At 46.8% G+C, this 25,854-nt stretch overlaps 1 protein-coding gene across 1 annotated transcript in view; it reads right to left on the reverse strand.

Annotated features, from left to right (window-relative positions):
• The window catches only part of LOC119399636 (probable helicase with zinc finger domain), a 96,398-nt gene that overhangs the window by 65,677 nt on the left and 4,867 nt on the right, over positions 1–25,854 (reverse strand). The window contains exons 4-8 of the mRNA XM_037666445.2: positions 22,335–22,470; positions 18,982–19,164; positions 16,651–16,818; positions 3,335–3,546; positions 2,023–2,187 (exon numbers count right to left, since the gene is read on the reverse strand). Of these exons, the coding sequence (XP_037522373.1) occupies positions 2,023–2,187; positions 3,335–3,546; positions 16,651–16,818; positions 18,982–19,164; positions 22,335–22,470 (864 nt within the window). The remainder of the gene's footprint in view (positions 1–2,022; positions 2,188–3,334; positions 3,547–16,650; positions 16,819–18,981; positions 19,165–22,334; positions 22,471–25,854) is intronic.

A 25,854-nucleotide genomic window follows, 5' to 3' on the forward strand; every position in this document is an offset into this window, starting at 1 on the left:
TCGACTTAATATTCGCCTTTAGTGTCCCTTTAAGCTGAGCGTCTTGCAAACGATTTTTAGGGTGAGCTCCTCAAGGGCAGAGGATGAAACACCACGACAAGAACAAGGGCAACAAAGAATGATGACGATTGGACAAGGGCTTCGTTCCTTTGTTGTCATTGTTTTCCTCGCGCTGTTTTATTCTCTGCTCTAATTATGAACCGACTAGCCCTCATCAAGCATCAAGCACCAATGCACCTCATCAAGCACCAATGCACCTTATCAAGCACCAATGCATAAGGGGGAAACAAGAATGGTGCGTTCGCGTATGGTAGCTTCACTGTTTCGTTTTTGCACAAGTTCTCCGCAAGGTTGGGGTGGACTGTTTTCCTAATCCTGCGGTTTCCAAAAATAGAAGAGTGCCAAGAAAAAAACACGACTGCTGTTTATTTCTTTGCAACGTCATTTCAGAGCAACATAAGAGCCACATTGCTAAAACTTGAGGAAACGAAGATGCTTACAGACACACTCAGACACACACCCACACACATGCACGCACGCACCCTATTTCGGCTAGCAGCACTTGAGCGAATGGTAACGTTTTGTGCTGCTTTGCCTCAAAAACACGGGCGAGATTTTTTAGTAACCAATTACAATGGCCTTGTACATAGTAGTCAATGTATAGAAAGAACGGAATGCTACAATATCCGTTGCACCAATATGGCCTCTTTACGCGTTTGAAATAAAAAAGGAAAAGTTAAGTAGCTTGAGCGCCCGCTTTTGCGGGGCACGAAAATGTTTGTCATCATATATATAGTCCACTGTATGAACCACATATATAAAACGATCAGAAATGGCCTTTGCTTTGGTGAGTACTGCGTCCAATAAATGATACAAGGACTTTCAAAGGCTTATCAGAATAAACTAATCGAGTTAGTAATGATAAAAAGTACAACCGTCATTTGTGCATTCATGTGATAAATCTACAATACAGAACCCGTTCTGTCACGCGGCTGCATCACGGGCTTGCAGGCCGCAAGCAGGATTATCGGAGAGCACTAGTGCAGATACGCAATCGCGATCACCGAGTTAAATATTTCGCGGTATGCGCAGTACCACAACGGGTTTTCAGATCAGCCGGTGTTCCAGTGTGCTCTTTCCTGAAGGTAGTGAATGGGCGCGACGATATGGGAGGAGTCGACTAAACTTTATTGCTGTATGCGTAACGACCACTCGGTCTGCCGTACAACTATGATCAAAATAAGGCACGCAAAATAAATGACGATTTGAACCTGCGTACAGCTTTGCGCTTGTTTTGCCTGTGCATTTCTCTTGAATACGTATGCAGTTTCACAATTCAGTTGAGTACTTAAATCTTTTCAAAGCTGACGTGGCACTGCGCGGCATAAGAATGATGCGTACCAACTTGTGGAATTACGTGGCTTTCTTTGCAACTTGGAAACGCAATCACCGGCAGCACGCGCTCCGCCAAAAACACGCACGTGGCAGCACGCAATCGCTTCCGCGGGCGAGCCGACGACCTTCGAGGTTTTCAGCGGCCCATCAGGGAAGCATTCGGCGCTGGCGTCGCGCGCGCAAACTTTAGGTTGCTTCGTCTGTAACTCGCGTATTGACGCAAAGCCGCCTTCCTTGCATTGCCGTGTAGCCAACTTGCACACCGAAATTCACGTATAACTTGCACCCCGAGTTTAGCGCTAAATTTTTTGTATATTTTGTGTGTTATATGCGAGAAAATGCATTCACTCGGTGTGCGGCCAAGTACTCCCGAGTTAGCGAGAGTTCAATGCAGAAGACAATGCACGCGCTTGCCGGGAACAAAGTACGAGTCATGATCATTAGATCTTCCTAACTTTTGTGGTCTAAAGATGAAATTTCACTGCAACGAAACTGCGCGACAACAAACTTTTTTGTGCGTCCCGTCAATTTCGTTATAGCAGGATTTGACTGTATTAAAGTGGGAAGAGGGAGGATGCACATGCCCAGTGTGTGCCCACCGACCAGAACCAGCATCAATCAACTTACTGGGCAATGATGTCTGCGCGTGCCATCTCCTCAACGTAGAGGAGCTGATGCATCCGGGGCTGGTAGTTCTCCCGGGTCAGCTCTTCGCCAATGACGGCCTGTGTCAGCTGGAACGTATCCATGTCTGGAGCCGGATACATCTCAAGTAGGCTCTGTGCCTTGGCACTACAACAAAGACAATACATGCAATCACATATATTCACTAACCATGACTCTACACTTGCTTAGGTGGTACTGGCAGGCTAGTTGGTCATACATGATCTTGAGAACAGCAGTGACGAATTTAGGAAACACAGACAAGCAAACAATGATACACAAAACACAGGCGCGGATGTGCCTGTGTTGTGGGTATCATTGTTTGCTTGTTCGTGTTTCTTTTAATTTTGTGCCGCAATTTTACAATCACCATAATTGAGACCAAGGACTTCCGATTTGGAGCAACTTTTGGATCAGCAGAATTTCCATTTTGGAGCGCTTGGGAGCAGCACAAATTCTTTTTAGAGAACTTTGGAGCAGCTATTTTTGTATTTACGAACACCTTCGAGTAGATAATTTCACATACTAGAGTACGTCGGAGAAGCAAGTTGTGTTTTTACATTCAAACACCTGAATGGAACCTTTATTAAGAGCTAGATAAATATTTCAATCCACTGCAGATCACTGGAGAAAATGCTCTCTGGAGCACTCATTATTGCTTAACCTGATAATGCAAAAATAAGGGCATCATGTACGTTGTGGCATAACCTCTTGCACCATTTTTTTCAGCACAAGCAAAATTATATTTTAGGGAATAACCATCCAAATGCAATTATGCGGTTACCAGAATGCAGAGCTCCTGCCACAAATCTACAGTCTTACTGTCAAAGGGGTACTGACACAAAAATTTTCAGTTGTTTTTTTTTTTCATCAAATGAAAGGCCAAGCCCTCAAGAGTCTAGAAAATGTACTGCTAAGCGTGAGTCCACCCTGAAAAAATAAAAAAGTAATTACAGTATGTTATTAAAAGCCAGTTTCGTTTCCTACTGTACCCTGACGTCGCAACACAGTTCGGAGCAAGAAATAAAGTCTTGTTTTTGACATCCTACTATCTACAATATTTAGTCATTGGTGCAAATAGCGAATTCAAGCCTGGTGCTACAAAGGGTATGCCCAGCGACGATTTTTTTGCGGCAGTCCAGATATAACGATCACCAGTTATAACTATCATATCTCTAGGTTTTCTTGATATCGTTATAAGTGGACTTCACTGTAATCATCCATCTATCTGCTCATTTGGGCAGAAGTCTCACTGTACTGACAAACACCCACGTACCTTCTGCGTTCCGTGAAGGGCACCAGATCAATGGCGGCTGCATTCCAGCGTCCCATACCCGTCAGGATGAGGCGGCGGCTGCGCTCAATCGTGCTCAGCGTGTCCGGCGCCACCATGTCGACACTGAAGTTCTGTATCAGCACGGGGTAGCCGCCGAAGTCAAAGGCCAGCGTTTGTACAAACGTGGCGTACATTGACGACTGGAAACCAACCTGGAGGACAGACAAGGGGATCAGGAACAGATGCTAACGCATACAAAACGAAAATCACTTTAGGTACGGATCCCAATTAGTAATAATATCTGGAGTTTAATGGTCCCAAAACCACGATATGATTATGAGAGACGCCGTAGTGGAGGCGTCTGGAAATTTCGACCACCTGGGGTTCTTTAAAGTGCACCTAAATATATGTACACAGACCTCAAACATTTTCGCCTCCACCGAAAATGCAGCCGCCGCGGCCGGGATTCGATCCCGCGACCTTCGAGTCAGCAGTCGAGCGCCATAACTACTAGACCACCGTGGAGGGGCGGATCCCAATCAGCCTCGAGCTAGGAACCCAATGCATACTTGAGAAATTCTTAAAGACGATAGTCTTTCTTGGGATACTTGAACGCAGAAATTTTGGTCTGTCTGTCTGTCACACGATTCAGCCACCCAGCCAAAGTTTAAGCACTTGCTGAACGCCCAGCCATCTTGAACTGATGATGATGATGATGATGATATGTGTTTTTTTCTGGCGCAAGGGCCGTGCTTGGCCAAAGAGTGCCATTAGAGATGACGGAAAGTTAACAATGATCAGTGATTTTTGTAATGGATGTCAACTATGATTATGTTACGTGGCTGTACATGGGCCTAAAATACTGTGCACTAGAGGTGCGTAAAACATATAATAAAATCATGAGGGTGATGTGAAATGTGTGACTGATAATAAATGGCAATGCTTGTGGTAATGAAACTATAGTGGAAATATGGCATCAGCACGATTGCTTCATAAACGCCCTTGAGCTCAAGGGCCGCGAGGCAGGTGCCTTTTTTTTAATTGAGTCACCGCAGTAGCGACCTCTGATCAGAGGTCGTGCTACGGATCACCTGGGAATATGGAGTGAAAACTATGCCCATCTTTTAACAACACGAACAATGATTCATGTTTAAAAAGCGCATCCCTACCGATCAACATAAAAGGATGCAGTGGGAATTGTTGTTGGTAGGGTAATAAAAAGTGATTTATCCTGATAGCATCTAATTCAGTGCACTGGACGAGGTTGTGAAACACGGTAAGTGGTTCTCCATATGAGGCCATCACCCATCCTCATATGAAATGAAGAGAACACTACGTCATTCTGCAGACCACATGGACGAGTGGATTGCAGTTGAGCGTCTCCCAGTAGTGTTCTGTATTCAGCTTCCTCACTTGCCTTGCATTTGAAGGTGTATGTTCGCCGTTAGTGTGTCGATTGAGACTGTGAATCACCTGTGGCACATACCGTATTTATTCCAATATAGGTTGACCTTTTTTTTCCCCAAAAATGTTGCTCATAACCACCTATCGACCTATATTCGTGACCAAAGAATCTCGACCTACAATAATACCTCGTTAACTCGAACTCGCATATCTCGAAAAATCGGCTAAGTCGAAATTTTCCGCAGCACCGAACCATTTCCTATATGTCCTATGTATTTCTTGCCCTTTATCTCGAAGTAATTTTGGGTCAGATTGCGGATATCTCGAAATCTTGACTGCGAGTGGAACAAAAATTCCGCCGCCGGACCATTTCACAAGACTCGCGCGATGCTGCCGCGCCTGAAGTCTCTCGGTTTTTTTTTTTGGTTTGTTTTTTTATAGCCGGGCGCCTGCCACAAGGTCGATGCTTTCCGCGAACGTGAAGTCGGAGCCTAGTGATATCAACTTTGTCAAGCAACCCTTCGGAGCGTCATTTGGCATCGCCATTACCATCGCCATCACATGCGCAGAGCAGGCCCTCGGCCCACGCTTGGCGCAGTTTGTCTCGTTCGCTTTGTGCAGTGCTCATGATTTTTCTCTCCAAGAGCTGTGATTTCCGTTCAGTCTGCGCAACGCACGCGGTACGGATTTTTCGCTGACTGTGAGGAGCGGCAACTTAGCGTGAGTGCAGCGAGCATGGCGTCACTCAAGCAGTGCAAGTCGCTAACGCTTGAAAGGAAGGTTGCCCTAATTAAGGAGGTGGAGAAAGGAGGCCGAACAAAATCAAGCATCGCGCTGGAATTCGGCATCCCATTGTCTACACTTTCGACAGTGCTGAAAAACAAGCAGAAGGTGCTGGATGGATACCAACAGAGCTTCTCCAGCCAGCGAAAGCGGGCTCGAGGCTCCAAGTTCCCGGACGTTGAAGCGGCGTTGATGGTGTGGCTGCGAAATGCCAGAGCGGCCAACCTTCCAGTCACCACAGCATTGATGATGGACAAGGCAGATCCTCTGGCCTTGTAAATGGGGCACACAGATTTCAACTGCAGTAGCGGCTGGTTTGACCGCTTCAAAAAAAGGAACAGTGTTGTGTCGAAGTCGGTGCACGGCGAGAGCAGCACTGTCGACGCAGCCGCTGCAGACAATTGGCGCAGCAGCCGGCTCGCCGAGTTGCAAGAGAGTTACGCCGACAAAGACATATTCAACCTCGACGAGGCAGCACTCTTCTATAAGATGCTGCCGAGCCGTACCTTCACACCGAAAGGTGCAGCGTGCTCGGGAGGAAAACAAAGGAAGGACCGGGTAACGGTCCTTTTCGGAGCAAATTCAACGGGCGAAGAAAAGCTGCCGTTACTTATAACTGGCAAAGCTCTCAAGCCTAGGTGCTTTCGTAATGCACGACTGCCGAATGGCATTATCTATCGTGCCAACAAAGCAGCGTGGATGACAGCAACTCTTTTCGAAGAGTACGTTCGCACCGTCGATAACAAGATGGCCAAGAAAAACAGGAAAGTCCTGTTCATTGTGGACAATTGCCCAGGCCACGGCAAAATTGACAACTTGCAAGCAGTGACAGTAGAGTTTCTGCCGGCAAATATGACCTCTGTGCTGCAGCCGATGGATCAAGGTGTGATTGAAGTTGCCCGCAAAATCTACCGAAAGAGCCTGCTGCATTGAATTTTATTGTCGTACGAAAACGGCAAGGGCTATGAAATTGACCTGCCGGGAGCAGTACATCTCCTCAGCAGCGCTTGGCAGCAAGTTCGCGCAGCGGCTATCACTAACTGTTTCGTGCACGCGGGGTTTACACGTGCCGCCAGTTTGCCAGAGGCGGAGACAGATGACTTCACGGACTGTGAGGAACTCTGTCAAGATGTGATGAAGCTCACCGGCGATGGTGCCACGGACGGTGACATGACCTTTCACGAGTACGCGCTGTGCGAGCAGGATGTGCCGATGACAGGAGAAATGACGGACGCCGAAATTGTTGAAATAGCTACAAATGGAGGGGACGACGGAGACGATGGCGACGACGACGAACCACCTCGAGAGGTGCCATCATCTGCCGAAACAAGGAATTTGCTGCGCTTGCTGCGAAATAAGGTTGAGTGCAGCGGTGGGGAAGATCGACTCACGCGATGCGTCGAGCAGCTAGAGGACGCCTTCCTTGGCCCAAGTGCGACCGCAAAGCAGACCAGCATTCGGCAGTTCTTCTCTGCTCAATAAAATGGCAGTGCTGCGAAACCCAGCCCGTTAGCGTCTCTTGTATGTTACTTTTTTTTTCTCTTTCAAACCTTTACGAGAAGAAAGATTAGAAGCTGCTGCTGAAAGCCGGTAAGTAGGGGTGTGCGAATATTCGAAATTTCGAATATTTTTCGAATAGTGTTTGCTATTCGATTCGATTCGCACTGGAATTTTACTATTCGAACTATTCGAACTTCCCAAAAACAAATACAGACGACGTCAGATTGGAAGTGACCCCTTCAAATTTTCTATATGCTTCACCTCATTACACCCTTGTATTGCGGCAACGCTGCCTTTCAAGCTCCGTTACGGTCGAACTTAGCCGAGACACAGTCAACGTCCTATTGGAAGTGATCCCTAGATTTTCAATATGCTTCACCGCATCACACCCCGGTATTGCGGCAAAGCTGCCTTTCAAGCTCCGTTACGTTCGAACTTTGCCAAGACACAGTCAACGTCCAATTGGAAGTGGTCCCTAAACTCTCAATATGCTTCACCTCATCACACCCCCGTATTGCGGCAAAGCTGCCTTTCAAGTTCCGCTACGGTCGCAAATGTATTCAAGCAAACGCTTGTTCCAACATGGAGATGAAAGATGTCGCAGAGGTGGGGGCTCAATTAATGCTGTTTTGGGCCTGAAACTTGGGCAGCAAGTCTGAAAAATCAGACGCCGAAGCTTGTTAGCATCCAAAATTTCAGATGTTCTTGTATATTGACGTCTACGAGGCAGATTTGCAACTCCGGACTTGAAAGGGGTCATGAAGCACCCCTTGGGCTTGTTGAAAAAACACATCCTGCGGAAAGCTGACACGGCTATGAACTGCTCTGCCAAATATTACAGTCGTGCGCGCCGCGTAATGGCCACAAGCGGAGCGCGAAGTTGCCGTTTCCCCAGGCACCCTCTTTTCAAACAGAGGCCGGTTCTCACTCTCGTCGGTGGGCGGGGCGTCTGTCCGTTTACGTCGCGGATCTGTCAGTTTACGTCGCAAGAGACATAGCATGCTTATTGGCCGATAGCCGACGTAAATCGAGAGCGGCGTTCGGATTAGATGCGCTTCTTGCCGCGGGGTACCGCCACTTGCCGGCGCCACACTCGCGCAAGCGAATCACAGCGGGATAGCGATCGCGTTTCATGACGCGCGCTGACGTAACTTCTTTCCCCCATGCCATCCCTCCCTGTCTAGCTTCCAGTGCGCTCGTCGGCACGAGAAAAGAGAGAAAGCGCTGGGAGCGTGCGCCAAACCCTCGTAACTCCGCTGATTCTTGACGTATTCGAGAAATTTTTGCGGCAATCGATTCGGGAGGCAGTACACTCCGATACTGAGGTCATTAGATCATTACTTGGAAAAGTGGTTCATGACCCCTTGAAGGAAGCAGACCCTTGTCCGCCACATCAGTTGGGCTTCCACAGAAGTTGAAAGAGGAGGAGAGGCTGAGGAAATGGCATCTTTGCCTATCACGTGTAAAGTGTTGTCGGCAACACTTTGGTTGAACCAAATCATGTACATAAATAGAATTCGGCCTCTACATTGCCTCATTCTTGATAAGACAACTATGAAACACCACCCCGCCAGTGCTTGATCAATCTAGCGAAAAGATACACTTTCGTGTTGCTGTCTCATAAGAATATGCTTAGGAATCCTCTCTAACTTTTTTTTCTGCAATTTCGCTTCGAATTATTCGAAAAATATTCGATTCGCACTCACACTTCAATATTCGAATTCGCTTCGCACCCAAAATTTTGCTATTCGCACAGCTCTACCGGTAAGTAGTAGTTATTTTTCTGGAAAGAGCTCGATTTTTCCTGGCAATTTCCGAAACTCTGCTTATCTCAAAAATCCGCTTATCTCGAAATTTTCACCGGTTTTTACGACTTCGAGTTAACGAGGTATTACTGTATATTCGCGAACTAAAAGCGCCAAGCTTATGGCGTTCAACTGCTGCACCCACTGTTCTTCAAGCAGTTCCTGCTACATATGCCCGTTATATACCATAAAATCTGGAATAAAGACCACGCCCGCCCCCCTTTTCCGACTAAGTAATTAAGAAAAAGGTTATTGATGCTATAGCCGCATACCGCCTTTTCAAAGCCCCCGTGAAATGCAGCCGCTCCGCCCTGTGTGCGATGAAACCCATGATTTCCCTAGGTAGGCTGTGAAGTCCCTAGCCCGCTAGCCGTGCTGCGGTGCCGCCTGCCAGCGCGCAGTCGCACTGGCACTGGCCTGAGGCCTCGCCGCCTCGCTCTTTGTTCGTTGTACGACCAGCATGATGGGGTGACGGCAGTGACGGTTCGCATCTGCTTGTGCGTGGTTGCGACGATGTAACGTCGGCAGAGTTACACAGCTGACTTCAAGCGCCAAGTGATACTTTTTGCCGAGAACTCGAGCAATTGTGCCGCGCAGCGTGATTTCTGTGTAAACGAGAAGCTGATTAGGAGTTGGCGAAAGCAGCATCATTTCATGACATACGCAACAGCCATTTTGCGTTATTCGTAGGGGTGTGCGAATATTCGAAATTTCGAATATTTTTCGAATAGTGTTTGCTATTCGATTCGATTCGCACTGAAATTTTACTATTCGAACTATTCGAACTTGCGAAAGACGAATGCAGTCAACGTCCGGTTGAAAGTGACCCCTTCTGATTTTCAATATGCTTCACCTCAACACACCCCCGTATTGCGGCAAAGCTGCCTTTCAAGCTCCGTTACGGTCGAACTTAGCCAAGAGACAGTCAACGTTCGTTTGGAAGTGGTCCCAAGATTTTCAATATGCTTCACCTCCTCACACCCCCGTATTGCGGCAAAGCTGCCTTTCAAGGTCAGTTACGGTCGAACTTAGCCAAGAGACAGTCAACGTCTGTTTGAAAGTGGTCCCTAGATTTTCAATATGCTTCACCTCATTACATTCTCGTATTGCGGCAAAGCTGCCTTTCAAGGTCAGTTACGGTCGAACTTGGCCAAGAGAGTCAACATCCGTTTGGAAGTGGTCCCTACATTTTCTACATGCTGCACCTCATCACACCCCCGTATTGCGGCAAAGCTGCCTTTCAAGCTCCGCTACGGTCGCAAATGTATTAACTCGAGAAAACGCTGGTTCCAATATGGAGATGAAAGATGTGGCAGAGTTGGGGGCTCAATTAATGCTGTTTTGGACCTGAAATATGGGCAGGAAGTCTGAAAAATCGGACGCCGAAGCTTTTTAGCATCCAAAATTTCAGATGTTCTTATATATCGACGTCTACGAGGCAGATTTGGAACTCCAGACTTGAAGGGAGCACACCCTTGTCCGCCACATCAGTTGGCCTTCCACAGCAGTTGAAAGAGGGGGAGAGGCTGAGGAAATGGCATCTCTGCCTATCACGTGTAAAGTGTTGTCAGCAACACTTTGGTTGCACCAAATCATGTACATAAATACAATTCGGCCTCTACATTGCCTCACTCTTGATAAGAAAGACAACTATGAAATATGACCCCACCAGTGCTTCATCAACCTAGCGAAAAGAAACACTTTCAAGTTGCGATCTCACAAGAACATACTTAGGGATTCTCTGCAACTTTTTCTGTAATTTCACTTCGAATTATTCGAAAAATGTTTGAGAAATATTCGAAAATTATTCGAAATTATTCGATTCGATTCGCGCTCAATCTTTATTATTCGAATTCGCTTCGCACCCAAAATTTTGCTATTCGCACAGCTCTAGTTATTCGTGTCATGACAAGCGAATCGTGTTCAGCCAACACTGATTCCCTGCTGTGACAAATTTGCTATATTAGAAGTTATGGAGACGACCAGGGGAGCGCCCAGATGTAGGCGACGAGATGGACGGATAGATAGATACGTAGATAGAAACGGCCAAAGCACCTGAGGTTCGCTAAGAAACGTTTCGCATTTAATAAAACATGCTCTGTCATTTGATAAGCTTGCACACGGCATGCACATTTTTCTTTTTCTTTACTGATTCCCGCTTTATAACTACGCGTTCTAAGCCAACCCGACCTTACTTCAAACAGCAAAGCAATTCCCCTTAAATTACCATCAAATACCTCCTTCATTTCGTCTTTGCACTTTCGGTAGTTACTCAAAGCCAGCTTTTTTTTCCATCGCTGCTATCCAATGAATCCTCTGCACTTCTCTGATTTTTCGTTTAACACCCTCTGTTGCCATATCACTTACACTGTCAGCCGTATATTTGCTGGTGAGTCTCCTACTTATTTTTTAAAGACAATAGTCTTCCTTGGGATACTCGAACACAGAAATTTTGGTCTGTCTGTCTGTCTTTCTGTCTGTCTGTCACGATTCAGCCACCCAGCCAAAGTTTAAGCACTTGCTGAACGCCCAGCCATCTTGAACTGGTAGCTGCGTTCATACTTGTGAACATCGTAGATCAAAAGCAAATATTACGCATATCTGAGGCGCACCATCAATACATAAGTATCAGGTGGTGTGTTCTTTTATAGAAAATACATACTGTAAACTCTCAATAAACGAAAATCTCTTAAATGAAATTGCTGCTTAAATGGAACAACTGCCTCTAACATGATTGGTTTTGTGCTTGAATTCTGCACCCCTTTTCATCTCTCAGTAAACGAAACTCCTGTTAAATGAAACATATTTTCCCGGTCCCTTCAGCTTTCGTTTAACAGGAGTCTACTGTAGATACGTAATTCTACAGACCCTAGTGTTTCTTAGGCTGCGCTGAAAATGCAACGCTATGCATGAAAAAGCCCTCTGCCGACGATATGGTGCTGCCACCTGGCAGTTGCCCTGGGTTCTGCACAAGCTCATGTTTCCCAGCGCCACTGTCAGATGGCGTCCAAATCTCACGCAGCGCCTTTATTTTATCAATGCCAGACAGATGCGGCCGATTCAACAGAAGAGGCGCTGTCTGAGGCAAGGCAAAACATAAATAGCAGAAGACTATCGTCTTTCGACGACATTTGCAGCAAAGCGCACAGATACGCGGCCAATTTTTTTTCCCTTCAACTTTCTATAGCATCACCTACAAAATCAAGAATGACTTGCAGAAAATTGTCAAAATAATCCGCGTCTTGCCGCGAAGCTAGCTTCCTTGCATAGCTGTGAAGCACAGCCAAGAAGCCACCTTTGCAGACTGGAATTTGCATTTTTCGTGTTGATTTTAGAAGAACTTGTTCTTGGCCTAGTTGGTGTACGTTTGAAGGCATATTGGCCACAAAAAAGAACACCCACAGTAGAAGACAAGGACGATGACACCGCCCATACATCGTCCTTGTCATCTTCTGTGTGCGTTCTTTTTAGTGGCAAATGTGCCGTTTGACTCCTAGCTCCCAATTTTATAAAAAAATTTTGTGCGGGTTATATGCAAGAAAGTACAGTATTTTTCAGATGGTATAAGCAGACGCTTAATTCAGACTTCGGTTAATTTATTTTCCAGTTAATTCGATCCTGACCACATGTCCAAGCCGGTGCCCATACTGTGGACCACTGCTACAGGCCAGTAGTAGTTTCGTTATTTTTCATCCTGAGATTGGCCCTCACCATAGGCTGGTGCTGACTAGTGAGTCTACTCAGCCAACCTCAGACTTGAGTGAGCTTGGGTCCGAGTGATCAAGGCTGAACAGAGCATGTTCAAAGAGTTTTGAGTCTAGCCTCTTCACTACCGAACAAATATACAGTCGACGTCCGATTTCCCGGACATGCCTGATTTCCCGGACTCATCTGTGGCACCGTCAAGTTCCCCATAGAGTCAATGTATTAAAAAGTCCGAAATTCCGGACGCTTATAGCCTTCGCCATCCGATTTCCCGGTCTTTTTACTGTTAACCACCGACCCAAAGTCACCACCGACGCCGCCATTTTGGTTGTTTTCATATTCTCGAACCCACCATACTCGCATCGCAGGTGTGGCCAGCAGCACCGCCGCACCGCTCCGCAGCTGCCGTAACCGCGAAACCGCACGTGTCAATCCGTTGCCAGCCGTAGCTTAGCCAAGCCAAACCTCACTGTGTTCGTTCACGTGTTGTTTTGTCAGCTCTCCCAGCTCTGCGGTCGTGTCTGCGGTTGATCGTTTGCTGCTGCGCGCTATCTTCAGTGATCACGTTTCCCTACCTTCAGCATCCACCGAGTTCCTAGCTGTTTCGTGCTGCACTTTTCGTCGAGCGGATTCGCCGTTTACAGCGATGACACCGACTGCTCCTTCGTTTTCGTCCGCGCCTTTGACACAAAGCCCCCTCGTAGGCTCACGATGGAGAAGAAAGCCGCCATCATTGAACAAGTCCAAAGTGGTCGCTCGCAGACAGAGGTGGGGAGGGAGTTCGGAATTTCGAAGCAAACTGTTTCGGACCTCATCAAAAACAAGCCGAAGGTCTTGGAAGTGGCTGCCAAATCAACCGGGGCTGGAAAGAAGAATGCGAGTCAGGGTGTTTACCCGCAGCTCGAGGAAGCGCTCCTTGTGTGGCCCAGTGCCATGATCGCTAAGAAAATCCCGGTGTCAGGCGACATATTGAAGCAGAAGGCGGAGGTTTTCACGCTTCAGATGAACGTGAAGGACTTCAAGTTCAGCGATGAATGGCTTCGCAATTTCAAGAGCCGCAATGACTTGAAGTTCAAGAAGATGTGCAGAGAAAGCAGCGCCGTCGACTATTCCGTTGTCGCCGAATATCGGGATGGAAAGCTGCAGTCCTTGCTTCAGCAGTTTGCACCTAATGATATTTTCAACTGCGACGAAACTGGACTGTTTTACAAGCTGCTGCCAGAGAAAACGCTTGCATTTGCCGGTGACCCCTGCCACGGCGGCAAGCACAGCAAGGAGCAGCTCACTGTCCTCGTTGGCAGCAACATGTCAGGCAGCAAGAAGCTTCCGTTACTAGTAATAGGCAAGTCGAAGCATCCAAGATGTTTCAAGGGGGCAGTAACTCTGTCTGTTCTCTATGAAGCTAACAAGAAGGCGTGGATAATGCAGCAGCTATTCGAAGCGTACGTGCGCAAGCTGGACAGAAGGTTCGAGCAGCAAAATCGAAGAGTTCTGCTGTTTGTGGATAACTGCGCATGGCCACATCAAGGACCTAAAGGCTGTACAGATTGAATTTCTGCCGCCGAACACCACAGCAATCCTGCAGCCGATGGACCAAGGCGTGATTCGTAACTTGAAGCATCATTACAAATCACGCGTGCTTAGCCGCATGGTGCTCTGCTCCGCCAGCGGGAAAAGCTACGCTGTTGACCTCAGCTCTGCTGTCGGCATGCTAGCGGAATCGTGGAAGGCGGTTACGCAAGAGACTGCGGAAATGTTTTCGCCATGCGGGCTTCACACTCGACGCCGAGACGGCCGTCTCGCCCCAAGTGGACAGCGTGTGTGACGAACTGCCATCCGCGGACGTTGCCTTCGACGATCTGCGCGCTGCCGGCGTGTCGATTCCAGCCGGGATAATCTTTGAGGGCTTCGCCGACGCTGACAAAGACCTCGAGCTATGTGCGGAGTGGACCGATGACGAAATCATTCGTCAAGTTACGGAGGATTCCGACGACTCCGACACCGAGAACGAAGAGCCAGCTCCTACACAGCCAACGAGCTCGGAGTTGACGCGAACTGATGACACTGTCATCGGTGTACAGCGGCAACATGACGTTGACTGAAATTGAGGCAGACATGATCGCTGGCAAGCGGACCGTGCAAAAGAAAATAAGCAACTTCTTTGCACCCAAGTGCTGACCTATGAGGTAGCGCCGGCCACGTCGTATTTTTTTTTTTTTATAAACGGCTCTTTTCAGAGCCACCTAAACGATGCATTGGCTGAATTGCAATGGGAATCTTGTAATCCGGCCGTGACCCTCTCCGTCAGCGAAAAATGCCTACCAAAAAGGTGCGTTTTCACGTGCATTCGTTTTTCCGGACTGCCCCATTTTCCGGACGTTTTCGCGGTCCCTTGAGGGTCCGGGAAATCGGACTACGACTGTATATGCAAGGGATGCAGTTTGCAAAATCCTATTTCCCGTGGTTCTAACAAGTGCAAGGGAAAAACATTTCGACAAAAATTTCATTTTTAAAGAGAGGTTTATAGTTGCAAATATGGCAAAAACACCACCAATAAATGCGAATTCTGGCTTGCAGTGCTTCAAATATCTTTTTTCATGACTCCGAAAGACAAATAGCATAACTTTGGCACACAGTTCTTTATATGCAAAAAAATATTGATCGCAAAACTTTAAGCACTCAGGCTTAAGGGAAGACGTGGTTTTTGGAACCGACTTTCTTGTTTCTGGTTGGATTTTGATGAAAATTGGCAGAGACTAAGAACGGCCCTATAATGCTTTCATAAGAGTATGAGTCTGCACGTGATGTGCTTGGTGGCGGCAGTTGGTGACGACGCACGAATTTTCAGGTGCTGACACGCGAAATTGCTAGTCGCTGCTCCCAGCAGTCCGCGGCTTGGTGTCTGACAAGCTTGGTTGTGGGGTCCGCTGCCGATGCGTAAAATGCCCATCCGCGGTTCCAAAGAGCCAGCGGGCACGTGCTTCGTTGCTTGCAGAGAAGCACACTGCCACGGGTCCGCTGGTGCATTGTTCTTGCCCGTCATGTTCGAGGTTCGTCTCGCACGTAGGCACCGCGAGCAGAGTTAGGCCTAGTGACCACTCCGAGCAGCAGGCACGCAGGCCGCGGTGCCCGATGTTTCAAAGTACGTAATGCATGGTCGCTAGTACAAAGAGTCGTCCTGCGATGGTCTTTGTCATGACGTCCAAAGTGCTGATAAGCAGAACCTCTAACCGCGAATCTGACGAGTCAACGCAAAACAGTCAGTCCGATACACGCGTTTGCAATGTTCGCTACGAGCGCAGCGCACTATCATAATCTGACCGAGCTTGCGATTGCAGCTCCAAACTAAAGCGTAACTATATTCTAGGTGATCGTCAAGCAGGGAACACAGAACGAGTGCGAACGCGTCATGAAGTAACGCAATTTTTGACAGCCATGACCTTGCGACGCACAAGCAGCAGATGATGATCTCCTGGAGCGAGCATCAGACCAAAGGCGAGGTGCGCTGGGGCAACATGGCAAACACAGCCAATCGGAGACCTCGAAACGACCCTCAAACATTTGCGTTTTGTGCGCTTCTTTCTGAATGGAGAAGCTAGCTGAAGAAGGGGGTGGGGGGATATGAACACGAAGAATTGCTCCTTCCGACGAGCCAAAGATGGCGGCTCCCGGCTGTGCTGTCGGGAAGGTAGAACTTTTTTATAACATCACTGTTTTTTTCGCGATTTCCACAATCATTTTCGCCACCTCGGAGGGCACAACAAATTTTTTAAAGCACTTCTGCGCATTTTTCAGTGTAGATATTTTGAAATCAGATAGAAAAATAACTGAAAATTTTATTTTCAGAAAATCTATTTTTTGCCATTTTTCGCGATATGAGAGCCGCATCCCCCCTTAATTCACCATTAGCTCAGCGTCTGTGTGGTCTCTCCCTTGCTAATGGTGCACAGAAACGGCAAAAGTAACTCGCATCTTCAAATGAGGATGACGTGTCACAAAGGGTTATGGTACCTTCGCCCGGGACACTGAAGACAAATCCAAGAAACGCCCGAAATCTTATGGAAACTTATGGAAACATCGCTCAACATTGAGACTAGCATCTCCCTCTGCTGTCCTTACCTGAATGTAGTAGATGAGCACATTCTTATTGGCGGGTGTCTGGAGGCTGTTCACCCACTCCTGGCAGCCCGGTGCAAGCACAAACTTGAACGGAGACTTCTCCACCCGCCTCAGCTCAAAGTGGCCTCGATAGGTGTCGTGTAGCAGGACCAGGCGCTGAAGCGGCGTCTGCTCACAAACGAAGAAAGCCTCGCGGTCAAGTTACAGTAGGAACCCTCTAATACGGTAGACACTCAATAATGCAAACTTGAGGGGACCTCAGGATCTTGTTTGAATCACCAGAACTTTGAATTATCAGAAGTTCTCATAAATATGACCCGGGGCAACATACCAATCGGCGTTGGGATGTTTATTGTTTCCCAGTGCCGCAGCCACATCACAGACAGCTCTGCATGAATGCCAGTAAAGTTTGTAGACATAAGTGATTACACCGGTAATCATTATACAAGTGCACGCGAGTGTAAAGTAAGGGACAAAATGTGTTGTCTCTTGCGACAGCTTGTAGCCCCTTCCCATTCTTAGGACACTGTCTTGCATGACACCAATGTATCGCGGCGAAAGTGACTTTAGGAAGCGTTCGGCACGTGATAAACCAAGGCCAGTCCGCTTTTTTTTTTTTTTTACTTGGTCACGAGATTGTTGGCGAGCGCAGTTTGGCTAGTTCGGCCGTTTTGTAGGCAGGAAATCGGATTTGTTGGTGACTGTTGGTAACATAAAAACGCGATGTTCAACTAGGAGCAGCATAGGCAGCAGACATTTCCAGGTATGGACAAGCAAAAAGTTTGAATTGAACAAATTTGTGCAACGGAGTAGTTAATTGAAAATGTAGCAGGCCAACCAAAACTTTAAGATTTGTTCGAATTAACCATAAGTCTGAATTATGAGTTTCAATTATCAAGAGTCGACTGTATGTTCTTTGTGGGACCGTAAAAAAAATATTTACCGTAAAAGAGTGACAATGGTAGACATTATGTAAATAAAGTTTGTTGCTGTGAGGGTAAAGTCCACTTTCTGTCTTGGTCTTTTTCATTTTGCAAGCAGTGGGAAAATAGTTCAAAATACCACTTTCATTGCTAAAAAATTCGCTGTGCGTCCAACTGCTCCATATTTTATGTGCTCTGATGCCACTTCGAAGTTTATATTTTGGACCCCAAAAAACGTGGGTGTCTGATCAATTGGCGGACATGTGGCATTTGGGTCAAATGCTGCCAGTTGGCATGGTACAGTAGAACCCCGCTGTTACGTTCCTCACTGCTGCGTTTTCCCAGCTGTTACGGCGTTTTCCGCCTGTCCCGGCATAGCTCCCATAGGATACAATGTATTGGGAACCCCGCTGTTACGTCGCAACTGTCGGACCGTTCCCGTATGATACGTCGCGAAGTGCGCTCGGAGCCGACCGAGTGACTACCAAAGAGAGCGGCCATGGTGCATTTTCACGCAGTTTGGCCTCGTTTGACCGTAATATTAGCCGCATGAGAGGCGCAAGCAACAGAATCTTTCAATTGATGCAAACAAAAGCATGGCCTTCGAGATTCAAATTGCAAAGATGGCGTCTATGACGTAACTGCTCGCGAAAGCAAGGCCTTCGAGATTGGCATTTACTATTGACAAAAGCATAGCCTCTGAGATTTGTATTGCACAAACATGGCGTGAATGACGTAACTGTTTGCGAAAGCAAGGCCTTCGAGATTGGCATTCACTTCTGCCATCGCGTTGGCGTAGACTCATCATCATCGTTATTTGTCGGAGAACGGGAGGAGTTTGAGCTGGTTGGAGCTCGCGTGGTCGTGCGTGCGGTTCGCGGTCGGACTCGCCGCGCCGGTCGTGATTGCGTGTGCTTAGTTTTTTCATGCCTACAGCTGTTGGTGTTAAAAAAATCACATACGTTGATTACATTTCTGTGGATGAGGCCGTCCTAAGCTCCGCGTTTCTATCCATCGACTAGATCGCGGCTGAGCGCACCAATTTTCGTGCTACTCGTAAGAATTGAAATAAAATTCTGTACCACTAAATATTTTGCCGTTTTTCCTGTTTTTCGGCTCTTACGTTTCCCGTCTCTTACGTTTATTTCCTACGGTCCCTTCAAAAAACATATCAGCGGGGTTCTACTGTATTTCATTGTTTTTCGCACCTCTGGCTTACTTTGATTCCTCGGATAATTCAGCCAATTTCATTTGTCTGACCAGGGTCGAATCAGTGGAACCCTACTGTAATTAGGTTTATTCCTCAAAAGCACACGATCAGAAAACACAAGTCTCTCATCAGCCTGGCAGCAGTAATGTCAGCCAAAAAGTCTATGACACGGTCACAGTCGACTCTGCCCATACTCACAATGGTGCGCAGCTCAAACTCCCAGACAAGCGCAGTCTCCTTGGAGGTGACCGTACGCTTGAGCTGCTGCTTGCATGTTAGCCTCAGGCCCTTCATGCTCTCCGTCATCACCCTTTGCATGTCCGTCGGGTCCTTCGCCTCTGCGTACCGCTCCAGCAGATCCTTGGCATACTCTTGATAACCCTGCGGAATACACTCAAACTTCGTTATAGCGAACACAGATATAACGAATTATCGGTTATAACGAAGTAAATGAAGAATAGTCTTGTCATAGCTACAGTGTTACAAATAAACGTTTATAACGAATTTTCGGATATAACGAAGTTATTGTCGTGGCAGATGCAACTTTGTTATAATGAGGTTTGAGTGTAATAACACTACAGCTGTCGTGAGGACCTCTGCTCGCAATACCACCAAGATTACTTGTTCCATAGTCGAACTTAGCCTTCTACACCACTCCTTTTCACAACACTATAAAGCAATGTACATATTGTTCGTGACACCAGGCATAAGACAAAGCGCAGTGTCACATGTGACGACCTGAAAAAAGAACACGCGCCCCAAATCATGCAAGCTGAGGTGTACGCAATGTGCACCTCAAAGCTACCGTGAAGATATACCTATAGGAGTTACATGTGTCATGGGTCATACATTGTGCCGCAATTAGGTTATTTGGACCCGTACGCATGGCCACCAAGTCAGTCACCAAGTCAAGTAGAACAGACCCTTTTGTTTTGGCAAGTTGGCAGTGCCTCCTGAAGGTTCCAAAGTGCCTAGCAAATCTTGCAGTCGCTGATCACATTCAAACCGCAGATTAAGCCAAGCCAATTATGGTAAGATGTAAAAAGCTACTTCTGTGAACTATCACAAGTCCCGAAAGTACGGCATGGGAGCCTTCTATGAAGTTTTTCGCTCCGAATTGCCAGGAAGCTTTAAATGGCACCAACGTCTGTGCCAACAAAGATGGCAGTGACGCGAGAAAAGTTCTGAACAATTTTTCCCAATAAACCTGCAGATGGTACACTATACAAGGGCAGTTGACCTTAGCTAACTCTGCGATGTAATGCTGGATGATGGAACTTTGGTGCAAGCATTGACCATACTGTCATCGCTCTAGCATGACAATGTTTGCAACACATACCTGCTAAGTGCTAGCACATGTGCATCCAGCAACACGCTGACAAGATTCGTATGGCTGCTTCTGAAATGAGGGCACATATCCTCTGTCCAATTCAACATATTACATACTTCCAGTTATTCCGACTTCAAGCGTTGCCCATTGAGTGCAAATTACTGATCGGCGACTGTACCGGTGCTTGCAAGCACATTCCAACAGGATGTTCTACAAACTGTTTTTTGAATGCCCCACAATGAATACTGGAGACCTTGCATGCCACAGTGCAACACTTTGGTTATTCGTATCCATCCCACATATATTACAATCCCTCACAGCTGCTGTCAGTACTTTACAACTGCTAAAAGCGTCATAGCAACGTTCATGGTGTTTTTCCCTAGTCAATCTGGAGCAGGATTATTTCACTCCGCAGAAGTGAATCCGTCTTTTGACTGGTCAAATGGGAGCACACTAGCCTTTTCCACTTGTTTTGATTCAACTCACTTATTCGTGGATTACTCTGGCTTTCTCCACCGTGAAGGCACGGATTCAGCTAGAAATATGAACAGAAGCACACACCCTTTCTGTAAAATGAGTACACAACACTGTGCCCACTATGGGACAGTGATTTTGGCCGCCACGGCCCAGCCATGGAACTGCACATAGTGGAACTTGAGTACAGTAAAAGCTCGTTAATTCAACACCCGTTAATTCAGAAATTCGGATAATTCGGACGGCTCTATTGGTCCCGGCCAAAGTGCATGTTAATCTACGGGAGCAAACCTTGGTTAATTCGTCAGAATTGGGCTCCGCACCGCTTAATACGGACAAATGCTGACGGCTGCCGCTACACAAAAGTGTGATAAAGCATCGCTGGCACCACTGGAGCGAAACCGAAACCTGAGCGACATCGCCATCGTCATCAACTAGTGAGGGCGATCGCAGCGTCACCGAACGTCGGCGTCTTCTTTCTTCGCTCCAATGCGCCTCTGACGCCATTTTCCCTTGTGTTGTGTCGGCACCGTCTCTTCTTGCGGAGTTCTCTTATTTTTCCCCGTTGTGACCGTGTTTACATGTGAGGCCCGAGCATGCGGCAGTAGCTGACGATGGCATCGACGAGTTATCAGCCGAGTCCACCGACGATGACTGTCCGACCTTCGATGCTGTCCTTCCCACAATATGACCCTTCAGGACTACATCGCGATTGATGATTTTGTCGCCACGACTGGTCTCCTGCCCGATCAAGAAATTATTAATGATGTCGTGACCTTATCGTCGCACCTCACGGGAAGCCTCGGAGGCACTTTTGATATTAGAGGACGTTTGCCTGAGCACTTGCAACAGTTTGCATGCTGTTGGCCGTTTGGAAGAGTTAAGAAAAATTGTAATGTCAGCCGGAATCTGCGCGAAAACGCAGACGACCATTACAAAATACTTCAGCAAATAAAGGTATGCCTCTGCAACTTGATTTTAATGTTGTTTTTCCTGTTTATTCGTTAATTCGGCATTCGGTTAATTCGGACATTTTTTTCCGGTCCCGTGAAATCCGAATTAACGAGCTTTTACTGTACTATATTCAGAACCTGTTTGCGTGACACGTGCACAAAGAACTTCCAATATGGCTTCTCACAGAGAAATTTTGCTCTCCATATTCAGATTGATGCAATCTGACTGCACGCTACATGTTTTTGGTGGCTGCTTCAGACTGCACAGTGAAAAAACCACATCAGACAGCCTCCTGTGGATAAGACCATAGCAACTGTAGAGGCTACATAAGCATAGGCACGTGCAGGGCTCTCCATTGGAGTAAGTCAAAGATTTCATCGCGGCAACCCTCCCTCCCCCCAAAAAATTGGTCGAGTGCAAACCAAAACGGCGTTCACAATGCATGCAAAAAATGAGAATAAGCAATGACGTGCTTCACATAAGGGCCTGTCTTTAGCCCCAGCTTTCCAGGGGTAAGAGTGGGAAGGCAACAGTACTTGGAATGCAACATCGGGGACCCTTCGCCACCATTATTGTAAAAATCCTACGCAAACCATAAACCTGCGCTCTCAACAGTGATGGGTCAGGTCTGACCGAACAAAGGTATCAGGCAGACTTGGCAAAAGGAGGGGGGGGGCACCCTTCCTGCCTGCCTGTGTGCACACCTATGCGCGTACGGTCTGTGACGCTACTTACGTACAGTTCAACAGCCGACAGGCATGAGGAAACGCACAACGGCAAGGCTTGCACAAACCTCAAGGTGCCTCTGCTGAGCCTTCTTGAGCCTCTCCCTACGGTACTCGAGGCGTTCCTGCCATTCCGCCAGTTCGTCCTCACTATGGGCCGCGCAGCACTGGCCTCCCAGCCGGCACTGGCCAAACAGATGGTGGCTGCGGGAAGGAAATGTTAGACCATTTCTCTCGTTTACCAGTTGCACATACGGCCAAACCTTATAGCACAGTGGTTGAAACAAGGGAACGCCAACCAACGTTGTGACATTAGTTGGTGTCCTCTTGTTTGAAACCCAAGTTCCTTCCCAACCAGACAGACTTGTGTCAAATGTTCACATTCATATCCTTATTATGCAAAGTTCCACATGACACAAAAGTAACTTTGTTGGATTCAATATTCGTTAAAAACAAGCACCTTGTGAAGTAAAGTCAACTGTGCAAACACGGACACAAGTGTTGAGGACTATGCAGCACAAATGCAGCGTATGTGCAGTGTTTATGATGTCAGGTTTTCATCCCTTGCGTCGGTCTTCGTATGCCTTATTTGCTTAACAATAAGCCCCTACCAACTTAGCTCAACCCTTTTTCGTGGCCAATGTGTATCCGTAGCACTGACTTAGCAGTGAGACAATTTTCGTTATCTTGTTATGTCTGGTAATTCGTTATATCGAGGTTTGATGGTAAACAATTCTCGTGCAAAGGACATTATCTTAAAGGGGTACTGACACCAATTTTCGACGCTGGCTTTACTACGCCATAGAAATCTCCTGTATGCGGGCGCATATGGCTCTGAGCAAGCATGAAGCTCAGGAAATGCTGAGAAATTTTATTTTGATATTTAAAGTCAATTTTTGCCTGGCGCACGTACTGACATTGACACTAGCGTGACATCAGGCTACAGTACCAGTTCTGGTTACTTCAAGTACCAGTATGGGTAGTTGCGACGACGTCAGGAACCAAAACAGCGTCACCAATGGAATTGCGGAGTGGCCGTGGAAACGTCACGATATCTTGCACAAGCACATGACGACAAGCTCATGCCGTGTCATGATGACAAGGTACAGTAGGAACAGAAACTAGCTTTCAAAAACGTATAATTAATATTTCAGGGTGCACTCACATGCACTTACCAGTACACTTTCTAAGCTCTCGAGCACTTGGCCTGTCATGTGACAGTACCCCTTTAAAAAAGCGCAAATCACATGTGCGCACACGTCCCGTTTACACACAGGCTTTGTAGTTTCTCAGAAGATCCTGTTCCCGACAACTCGGAGCGTTTACAAAATGGTTGGCACTGCGGTAGATGACTGCCGCAACTCCACAAACGTCGTCTAGCTACCACAGTGCTGCGCAAGACATCATTGAGGAACACGGAAAACCTAAACAAAAATTTCTTGAAAATTGTTGCCAGATGCTGCGCTTATAGAATGCGCAACTATGGGCATCCGTATGTACAAAAATTGGCAGATGATGATGCAAGAATGTATGTTCAAAAACACGAGCCCTCTCATATTGATTGTACCTCCTTGCATCCCCTCAGTGCATACTGAAAGACAGATAGGCCTACCTGTATTAACAGTTTCACTGTTTGAATTATCAGTAGGGCAACTTTACAGAATGAATGCACTGATTAAAGAGATACTGAAGTGAAACAATGGATCAGTTTAGGCTGATAAATTTTACTGTGAAAACTGTAATGTCATTAATTTCACCGTCGTAGCTTTAATAACAGAGGAGGAAATCAAGGCCAAGGTCTCATATTTAAATTCCGCGCCGAAATATCTGCTTGTGATGTCATGGATTTCAATGTTTATTTTTCGCATTTTGGCGACATTGGCCCAACGAAATTTCCTGGAACTTGGTATTTTAAGTCTCTAGCCCCCTCAGAGGACAACGTACTTCATTTTTACCGATTAGGAACAATGTAGGTTCTAGTAGATGACGTCATGACAATTGGTGCAGGAACTTCAAGATGGCATCACCCCACGCATTTTCCTTTTACGCGTTTTCTCACTTATTAAGTGTCTTCTCGCAGTAAGCGTGGTGGTTTTGGTATTGTGAAAAAGTCATTTACTAATACGAGAAAGATCGGTTTTCTCTTTAGAGTCGCGTAAATGCCGCACGTGCCACTCGTGTTTACGTTCGTGCCGTAAAAAAAGCCATCTTACCAGCGTCAACAAACTGCAGACCGCAATAGAGACCCCTTCAGATAGTCAGTGATATGTTATCAGGCTTATCTCGGCAGGGGTTTGCACTGGAGATAATATAAACAAGAAGGGTACTGCAGTGAGGTCCTCAACTGAGATAGCTTTCGGCTGCCACCTCAAGTGGCTGTTGGATGCAACTCTCGTAGCAGGTAACGTTGCCCCACTTCACACCAACAACAATCTAGAATCAGCTACAACCAATTTATACTTGCTACCAGAATACTGAGATCGCTATAGCAGCTTGTCAACAAGTTGAGACAGCTACGGCGTCGTGTTCGTGCGCAAGCCAGGACACAGAGGCAACTGCAGCTTCGTTTGCGCTGTTTTAGCCACAGCACCTAGAAACAATCTTTTTGCAAAGCTTTGGCAGCTGTAAAGACTAACCTACCATATTCGAAGGTTGGTGCTTTCCACACACTAACATTGAGGTTCAGCACAACCTGCCATGGGGCATGAAAATAGTGCCAGTCTACCAGTTGATCAGAAGAGTCTCTGCACCCTCCTTATCCTGCTGCATTGTTAAGAAACAGTACAGCACAATCCTTGGGTTGCACTTTTACATGTCAAAACTATGATAAGATTATCAGGCATGCCCTATAAAAAATTATGGATTAACTTTGACTATGGTCGGGAAGCGAACCCATGCCCTAGAGCTTAAAGGGGAACTGACACCTTTTTTCAAAGGCGAGTTTACTCTGCAATACCAATCTCCTGTATGTAGAGACGACGCTGAGCAAGTGTGAAGCTCAGCAAACGCTGATAAGACATTTTATTTCGATAATAAAGTCAATTTTTCCGTGACGCGCCTATCAACATCGACACTAGCTTGACGTCAGGCTACAATACTAATTCTGGTGACTTCACGCAGCAGTCTGGCTAGTTGTGATGACATCAGGTACCAAAACTTCCAAGATGCCGCTTGTGCATCACCAAAACATTCAAAATGGCCACTTGTGCGTCCCCAACAAAGCCACGATGCGGCGCGGCCATGGAAACGTCACCATATATTGTGTGAGCAAGTAATGAGAAGCCCATACCGTGTTGTGACATCAGGGTACAGTAGGAACCGAAATTGCCTTTTAAAAACATACTGTAATTACTTTTTCAAGGTGCACTTGCACTTATCACTACCCTTTCTAGGCTCTTGAGGGCTTTGCCTTTCATACTACACTAAAAAACGACAACTGAAAATTTTCGTGTCAGTACCCCTTTAACAGTACAACCGCTTTGCTGCTGCTGCAAGACGAAATCGTTGAGCTCGATCAAACACCCTCACAGAGACCCGCCACCTAATAAACGAAAACCAAGTGTGTCATGAAAGAGATTGGCAGACCAC

Source organism: Rhipicephalus sanguineus, chromosome 7, assembly GCF_013339695.2.
Source record: "Rhipicephalus sanguineus isolate Rsan-2018 chromosome 7, BIME_Rsan_1.4, whole genome shotgun sequence".
NCBI lineage: Eukaryota > Metazoa > Arthropoda > Arachnida > Ixodida > Ixodidae > Rhipicephalus > Rhipicephalus sanguineus.